This window comes from Astatotilapia calliptera, unplaced genomic scaffold (genome assembly GCF_900246225.1).
Source record: "Astatotilapia calliptera unplaced genomic scaffold, fAstCal1.2 U_scaffold_9, whole genome shotgun sequence".
Taxonomy (NCBI): Eukaryota; Metazoa; Chordata; class Actinopteri; order Cichliformes; family Cichlidae; genus Astatotilapia; species Astatotilapia calliptera.
In genome coordinates, this window is record NW_020535833.1 from 503,102 (window position 1) to 512,496 (window position 9,395).

The following is a 9,395-nucleotide window of genomic DNA, read 5'->3' on the forward strand; positions in this document are numbered from 1 at the left end:
AATGGGTGCAAACCTCACTACATAAACTGATTCCGATAGATAGATAGATAGATAGATAGATAGATAGATAGATAGATAGATAGATAGATAGATAGATAGATAGATAGATAGATAGATAGATAGATAGATAGATAGATAGATAGATAGATAGATAGATAGATAGATAGATAGATAGAAGAGCTCTATTAGACACACTGAATGACTACAATGTCTTTCTTGCTGCTGTTACAACCAAATTTCCCTTTGTGGGACAATCAAAGGATTATTCTATTCTATTCCATTGTATTCTATTCTACTCTGTTCTGTTCTATTCTATTCTACAAAAGCATAAAGAATAAAAATATTTTTTTAACGTGTGGTGGGGCCCAGTTAGAGACCAGCAGCTGGACGTCAGTGGCTGGACTGGTTGACAACTTCAGTGAAGAGTAGACAACGTCTGGCTCCGGTTTAAAGTCTGAACACAAACACATACAGTTAAAAAAAACAAAAAAAAACCCAACAGGAAACATGATTACAAGCTTTGTAGTTCAATCAAGACCTTGATGCCTCTCTTATTTACATTTGCATTTGAAGTGTGAACTGGGTCAGAGCTCTGAGCTTCAATCGTGTGTTGTTCTTTTTTTTTTTAAGCTTAGCTAAGCATTATTGCTGGAAACAGGGTGAGTTACCTGGCCCTTCTTGTTCTGATAGTTTTTTGTCCATAACTGTCATTTTTAGTTTTCACTGCTGAGTAGACTGCATCTGAATCCGTCTCTGCAGAAGTAAACAATCAGAATTATGTGAAATTACAACAGGTATAACAACTGCACAACTTTTATACTATAGCAGAGCTGTGGGAAACTTTCTACCCTAATTTTGCATCATGAAGAGAATAAGCGACAACTTTAAAAAAACCACAGCAGCATTTCATAGTTTTTTTTTAATCTTAATGCCACTGCTATGAAAAAAAAAAAGATTGGCCACATGAAGCTGAGGGGCGTTTCTGTGAAAAGAAAAGCGGACGACCACAAAGCTGCTCCTGCCTTCAGTACAGATTGACTTGCTTCACCTCAGCACAAAGCAAACACTTTCTCACAGTATAACCATTATTACTGTCCAAACTAGGACAAACTGCAGTGAGAAGCAGCTTCAGACTACAGTTAACTGGAATCATCAACATGTGCTCAACGTGTCAGGATGGTACAGAAACTACTAAATTATCAACGTTATAGACGTCAGATTCGTTATAGAGACTGGGAAATGCTTTTAAATTAATTTTAAAATGAACAGTCCTGTGTTGAAACACCTGCAGCTGAAGTGTTTCTTTCTATCAGAAACAGGATGCTGGACGACTGCAGAGATGTTAGCTTCAGTTAACCACAGACCACAAACACACAGTCCAGCTCACAGTGAACAACACTCACAGTGTGACACTTAAGGCAATTAGAACTGACTAAGCTGACCTATTTTCAGACAAAGGAAACAAGTTCATAACTACACTTAGCAAGTTTTGTTTGCTTGTTTTACTGTTACAAACAGTCCACATTTTTACACTTCTGAACTTCCCTCATATGGTCCATAATGTTCCCATAATCATATCATCAAAGTCAGCAACAGTGCTAATCTTCTTCTACCTTCATATTCAACTGTGTGCCTGATACATTTGAAGAGGAAAAAATCAGAGATGTTATTCATCGTCCCAAACTATGATCAAAACACACATTCTCAAACATTTCCAGTTCCTTAATTAAACATAAATTTGTTCACATTGTAAAGCTGCATGACAGTCCTTCTAAAAGGAAATCTACCCACTCAGTGGCCTTCCTGGCAATGCCTCCTAACAGATATTTGGGCAGTTTTATTAAAATCTATGACCAAATAGAAAGGAAATGCCATTTAAGCCACAAGGTCACCAGCATGTGAGAAACTGTGTGTGTAAAATCACAAGTCGAATCTGATGAAACCTGCTTAAAAACTTCCTATATTGGAAGACGAGCCCACTACCTCGGATTTCTCTGATTGGCGCTTGTTGATTTTTTGATATGTTGATTATACTGCACATGATGTCAGTAAGGATGTCATCTTCTCCAGTTTTTTTCTTGATCTGCTGAAATGATTCAAAATGATCAATAATATAAATTAAAATATGTAAACAGAGATTGCATTTAAGAAAGTTGTTACTGTGATCATCATGAATGCGAACTTTATTCTACCAAATAAACTCAGACATGGAAAATCAGAAAGTCTCACCTTCAGGTTTCCTGTGAACACATCGTTTCACCAGCAGAACCAATAACAGCAGTAGAAGCACAACACACACTGATCCAACAGATGGCAACACAAAGAGAACAGGAGGAGAGAGTGATCGAGGAGGTGTGGATGTAGGTGGAGGTGTGGATGTAGGTGGAGGTGTGGTGGTGTTTCTCTCTAAAACAAAGCAAACACAGTCATTAATTGTCGTCACATTGTGAATGTTGAAAGCTGCAGAAACACAGACAGGTGAGTGTGTCACCTGTGACAGTGATCCAGCTGGATGGAGACTCTCCATGACCGCTGATGTCACACTTGTAGAGGCCTTCATCAGACCTGGAAACATGCTGGATGGTCATGTGACCTGTAGGCTGCTTCCTGATGAGGGAGCCATCTTTATAGAAAGCAGCTGGGAGGTTGGAGGGAGTGGTCTTTGTTTTACAGAGCAGAGTGACGTCATCTCCCTCCATCACAGGGAGGACAGGACTCTGCAGGATCACTGATCCACCTCAACACAGAGACAAACTACAGCATTTCATCCATTTACACACAGCTTCATCAACACTAACTCCACACACTCAGCTTACCAGTGACTGTGATAGAGATCATCTTGTTACTTGCTTTATTTTTGGATTCACACCAGTAAAGTCCACTGTCAGATGTTGAAATGGAGCTGATGTTACAGGAAGAACCAGCTGGTGTTCCCCATTCCGTTCCACAAAGAGTGATCATAGTTGTTGTTGTGCTTCTTTTCACAGTCCATCCAGCAGAGCTGTCGTCCTCCTCACAGCTCAGAGACACAAAATCTCCTTTAAAAAACTGAGAGCTGCTGGGACTCACAGTCAGACGAGCTGTGAGGGTTAAAATAACACAAACAAACAAACAAACAAACAAACAAAAAAAACTGATATATTTTGTTAGAACTGCAAAGATGAACCCAATCAGGTCATATCAGTGAGCATTTCTCAGGTTTAAACTGTGACAGAAGAAGGTTACTGACCTTGGTTTGTTGTGCAGCTCAGCACTGAGATCAGAACTAAAGAGAAATGACACTCAGGTTGATTTGAAGTGAACATAAAGAACAACTCCACACAAACAGCTGACAAACACACAAACTCTTATCTCCGATATGTGTGCTCATTTTCAGCTAAAGCTAAAAAAATCCAAAACAAAACAAAAAGGAAAAACAGCAGATCAATTGGACTTCATGCACTTCTACTCTAATATGTATCTCAAAAAACAGCTTGTAGTACAATCTACAGGGTGGGCCATTTATATGGATACACCGTAACATGGGAATGGTTGGTGATATTAAAGTCCTGTTTGTGGCACATTAGTATATGTGAGGGGGCAAACTCCTCAAGATGGGTGGTGACCATGGTGGCCATTCAGAAGTCAGCCATCAAGGATACAACTTTTGTTTTTTCAATAGGAATAGGCCATGTGACACATCAAACTTATTGGTAATGTCACGTCACGTTCTGGGTGGTAACCTGCATGTGCGGCCATATTGGAGGCACTCGGAGGTAACCACTGCAATGGATCAATGTCCGAAACCACAGAAAAGCTCCTCAAAATGCGTTATAGATGCAAAGGTATACAGGGAAGGACTTGGTCCACAGGTAAGGGCACGATATTTGGAAAAGTTAGGTTTTATTTGTGTGCAGATCCAAACGAGTTGGCTCCTTCATCTTGGATCAATGACAAGCCGGAGAGTCTTCCGTCTATTGCGTATCTTGATATCAACTACCTGGTTTTCTTGCCCAGAAGACAGCAGACCTCAAATCTTATAAAAGTTTGGAGGCCTATAACCAGATGGTGTGTGGATGGGTGAGGGAGATGCAGTATCAAGTCATCAGTGACAGATGTGTTGTGAATGCCAAAGTAAGTAACGCAATAACATCTTTAATCAGCCAAACCTTAACTGTATGATATCATCCCTTACCAAAAAGTAGCATACTTCGAGTATATTTTATTAAGTATGCTTAACTATAGGAAAGAAATGAGTGGAACAAATTCGGATGTTGTCCAGATTTTTGCCTTGTAGATCCTGGTTTAGCTTCGCTAACCACAACCGCCTCTTTTCCTCTGATAACTTTCGGCATTATTCTCCATGATTTGTAATAACTTTTGGCTGTCTATAAAACTGCACATATTTTTCACATATCAAACGATCACTATGGCATTACTGAGAGTTGAAAAACTGTCTAAAGTCTTTCATCTTTAATAAAATGATCAGCGTTCTGCTCTACCAGGTGTAACAATTGAGTTTAACATCCAGGCATCCATGAAAACAGAATGTATGACATTTAACGGAGTTAGAAGTTAGCAGGGAGTTAGCTTGCTAGCTTCTATCTAAATACAATATAGCATGTCCTGACTGCGGGGTTTTGGAAACAAATTAAAACGTACAGCTCTGCTATCACTTCCAGTATGAATGAAGACAGAAAACTAAACAGCAGTGACGTTTGTAGGGTTACTGAAGTTGGGCTAGCTGGTATATAATGATGTGCTACGTGACCGCTAGCGACACAGCTATGTTAGCATAATATAAACAAGCTAACTTTTTTTCCACTCGATAAAAGTTAACGTGAGTGTTCTCGGTGGTCAGGAACAAATGTAATCGCATGGCAGGATGCTGTAAAAGGACCAAACTTCAGCCAGGAGAACAACTGAGATAATCCATCCACAATACGAGGTTAGTCATTCATATACTGCTGCATGGGCTGGGCTGTAGTTACATCCTAAGGTTTTAAAAACTGAGCTTAAATAAATGATTAGCGGTAATAAAAGCCGAGGGAGGTCAACAGGGATCACTGACTGTTTTAGGAGCTTTTTGAGATCAAATAGAAGAAAACACATAACATTAAACATGTTAACAACACAAAAGCCATATTAAACGCAGACTACTTTAGACCCGGAAGTAGGATTCGTCGCGTCATCACTGAACAACCGGATAGGTGTTGACCGCTACTAAAGGTAAAGGCTAAGTTTTCACCCACTAGAGGGTGCTAACGTACCTCGTCATGTTTAGGCAGCGATGCAATAATTTACAAGTTTGCTACACACATATCTAAACAGCATCTCCTAAAAATGATCATTGAAATAATAAACATTTGACTAAACTTTTAGTATATGCAAAACATCCATTACTTTTAAATAACCCTGTAAAGTCATGTGTCCACTGTGCAGCTGTGTTGATATAATGAGTGAATGATTTGATCTTTTCACTGCCTGCTGTGTTTCCTCGACTCCTGAGCAAAGATAAAGAGTCAGTTCAGACCTGCAGTTGGTCCTCGTGGTGTTTTGAACTTGAATTCAGCCTGATTTGTTTTTCATGTCTTCTCCTCCATCATCAGTTATCAGGAGAGCAGACAGTCAAAGTACAAGAATTCAAACAAACACAGAGATTCTACTTACAGAGCAGACACAGCACAGATGTTTCCTTCATCGTCCTTCTCACTCACTTGAGCTTTTTTTCATTTCTCTCACTGACACCAAGTAAAGCCCGCCCCCTTCCTCTGAGCACCAGCTTTCTATTGGTTCAAATATAGTGGTGGGAGACTACGAATAATTTTAATTCATCAAGTGAATTAAACACAATAACTATGCGCATTATTTCTTAATTTTTCTGAAGTAAAACATTTGTCAGTTCACACATATGAAAAGAAACATGGCAGAAAATCTCCTCTGCTCTCAGTGATCTGTAGTTTGGTTGATGAAAAAATCCATTTCCATGCAGTGGACGTCCCCCTCAGTGAGAGAGGCAGATATGAGCTGAAACACAGGAATCAAACCAGGGATGCTGCTGTTATGGAGCTGAACTGGAACCATTCAGACACTGAGGCCCTCTGAACACATTTTAATTACAGCTGTGCAGAGACACACTGATGACTGACTGGAACACTATGATTCACATTTTACATGAACACCATCCTCAAACATGTTCATATATGACCACTAGAGGGAGATGTTGGACTTTAAATACTAACATGGATACTGGCAGATCATTAATGCTTCCATACTCAAAAATACATTTTAACAGCGACGGTCCACAATATCAGATGAGTTTGTACAAGTGACATGATAACATCATGATAAATCATGATGACATGATTTAGTGTGGCATGATTTGTAAACATGACTAAATTGGCATGATTTTGATTATTTCTCATTTCTAATATTTTTAAGTGGCAAGGTTGATGTTTGTTTTCTTAAGACTGATTAAAATTCAGATTATTCTATTTCAGTTTTTCTTTAATTATGATTTTATTTTATTTTTTTTAATTCTAAGCACCAAACACTGTAAACAAATTAGAGTAAAAAAATAAGAACATTATAAAGCATAAAATAATACAAAAAAACATTTAAGATATAGACTGAATTACAATGAGCACAAGTATCACCATCATCTTTTAAAGCAACCACAGCTGGCGCAAAGTGCTATAGATCGGAACTAAATAATAAAAATAACATTTGATTTAATTGAAAGCAAATAAAAGAAAACTAAAATAATTAATTAAATAACACATTTAAATACAAGAGACACTAAGTCTCACTGAGGTCAAAGGCCAAAGGCGTGTTTTAATAGTGGACAGAGATGGGACCTCTCTAAACTCAGGAGCCACGATAGAGAAGGCCCTGTCCCCTCTGAGCTTCCTCCCAGATCTCGGTACTCCAACTAAGCAAGTAAGAGACCAACAGGGTGTGTAGGGATGAAGAAGCTCAGAGAGGTAAGGTGGGGCAAGATTGAGAAAACATTTAAAAACAAACATACACATTTTAAAAGAAACAGGCACATATCAACACAGCAACACATGTTCAGTCATTAAAATACAATTTGTATTCACAGTTAAGACTTTAAAACACTGTAAAAAGAAACCCAATAAACAGATAAAAATGCATATTGGGTTGGGCGGTGAATCAGGAACTTCAGCTTTAATTTCATTAACATTAACAATAAAATGCATATTAGAAGTAAATATATTGACAAATCCAGACATGTGCAAATACATGTAAGCAGTGCTTAAAAATGTAATGAATAAAAGCTGCCTAGCTTTTCTTTAAAATGAGAAAACTCTAATAAATATTTAGTAACAATTGCAAGCGACTCAGTTCACAGTTAAAAAGCTCTGAGACATTTTAAATACACTGCTGTTCAACAGGAAGGACGTGTGAATCCTATTTGTGGGGTTTTCTTCTGTAGATCAGAAAACTGACCACAATAAAGACAGTGGAACCAAGTAGACAAAGTATCAGTGGGACAAATCTGCCTCCTCCTGTCTGACCTGCAGGTGAAAAACAGGTGTCAGCTGTCAGGTAGGTGATGAGTGAAGAACAGAACAGAATCCATTTCCTCTTCAAACTGCTGTCAGACATTATCTACTGCACTCTGATCACATCACTCAGACCAGCTGCTTTCTACAAAGTCTTATCAACAACATCTTTAGAAACAAACATCAACAAGCAGGAAGCAGCTTCACCTCTGATCACACACACACTCAACTCTACTCACTCACCTGGAGGATCAACATGAAGGTAGATGGTGTTGATGGATTCCCACAAGCGTGTTTCTCTCATGAAGACACGACACTTGTATGTTCCAGTGTCGTTAATCATCACATCCTTCACAATCAAAGACCAGTTTCCATCCTTCATCTGTCTGTCCTGCAGATCCACCCGGTTCTTAAAAGATGGATGCTGCTCATCTGGATCAAACTGCTCGTCTCGGTACGTTAGGACATATTCTTCTCCCAGGTCAGCTCTGCTCCACTCTAAAACAATGATGCAGATGTCCTTCTTTGGAGCTCGACATGGCAGAATGACGTTCTGTCCAGACTTAGATGTTATGTTTTTCTGGTCTGAAAGAGGAAACACAAAGCAAAGAGGATGAAGTAAGTGTTCACCTCTACATCAGCCAATCACTGCGAGGATCAGGGACCACTGAGATGTATATGTTTTGATTGGCACATAAATGGAATATAAAATTTTCCATTCTAGTTTTCCTGTTTTATTACCCCTACTCTATCTCTCCTCTTTTCTACATCATTCTGGAAGCGCTTGAATCCACCTCCGGTGCACCTGGTCTTGCTTCCTTTCCATTTGGTTTGCTGCACATATATATATCTACTTTCTCTCCATCATATGAACCACCTCTCTCCCGTTACACAGTCCCTACATTAAAGTCCCTGCTCTCACCACCAAACTCCTGCTTTTCCTTCTACCTGCCATCTGGGGGCCTTTGTCTTTTAAAGAGCAAGAGAGAGTGAGAGAGCAGAAACTGAACAAATGGGCAAATGGCAAAGTTAGATGGAAAGAGAAAAAACTGTAAGGGTTTACAAATATACGGAGATAAGATAACCCTTTATTAGTCCCACACATGGGAAATTTGTTAAATAAAAAATGCAAGATAATTTAAAGATATATTTCATGGATGTTTTGTGTGCTTTCCAGTAACACCTTTGCACGGGGACATTCTAAATTGAACACATTGATTGATCTGAATGGTAACAGGATTCAAAGCACTCCAAACATGGCTTGAACAGACTGCCAATGAAATCTATTTCTCCAGCCCTGGAGCAGATGTACCTTATGCCCTGTGTTGAGTCTGCACAATAAGAGGAGGGCTTGCATGAAAACTTTACCTTAAGCCAGTGGTGTCAAACTCAAATACACAGTGGGCCAAAATTCAAAATGGAACAAAGTTGCGGGCTAACATTAATATTTATTGAAAAAAAAAAATCTTCCTCCAGATATAAGAATGAATCTTTTCTTATGGACTCAAACAAGTTTAGCTGAAAAACTGAATATGGAACAGCAAAGCTTAAGACTAAACAATATATATATTAGCTGTATAATACCAGTAGGCCTGCTCTAATAGTAATTTGGTATGGCTTCGCGGGCCAAATGTAATTAGGCTGCGGGCCAAATTTGGCCCGCGGGCCAGAGTTTGACACCTATGCCTTAAGCTGCTCTCCTATCAGTTTGCTTCTCGTCCAGGTGTATGGAGAGGCAGTGTGATCTTTGACTGCTTTATGATATAGTGGACTGTCTCCATGTACTTTCAAGTCATTTGTAAATGTCACAACTTCATTTTATCACGTGCCATTTGTTGTGCGCTCGTCTTATTTATATTTGGTGTACAGTAGTCGGTTAAATATCGTTGT

At 39.0% G+C, this 9,395-nt stretch overlaps 1 protein-coding gene and 1 long non-coding RNA gene across 2 annotated transcripts in view; both read right to left on the bottom strand.

Moving 5' to 3' along the window:
- Positions 1-301: 301 nt before the first annotated feature.
- On the bottom strand, positions 302-2,365 carry LOC113018489 (uncharacterized). The gene is made up of 4 exons (XR_003271803.1): positions 2,230-2,365; positions 1,984-2,086; positions 669-753; positions 302-454 (listed from the first exon to the last, which is right to left on the bottom strand). It is a non-coding gene; the product is annotated as an uncharacterized LOC113018489 (long non-coding RNA).
- Positions 2,366-7,283: 4,918 nt separating this feature from the next.
- The window catches only part of LOC113018486 (ICOS ligand-like), a 2,777-nt gene continuing 665 nt past the window's right edge, over positions 7,284-9,395 (bottom strand). Inside the window, exons 2-3 of the mRNA XM_026161556.1 lie at positions 7,749-8,090; positions 7,284-7,517 (exon numbers count right to left, since the gene is read on the bottom strand). Coding sequence (XP_026017341.1) covers positions 7,411-7,517; positions 7,749-8,090 — 449 coding nt within the window. The 3' untranslated portion in view covers positions 7,284-7,410. The remainder of the gene's footprint in view (positions 7,518-7,748; positions 8,091-9,395) is intronic.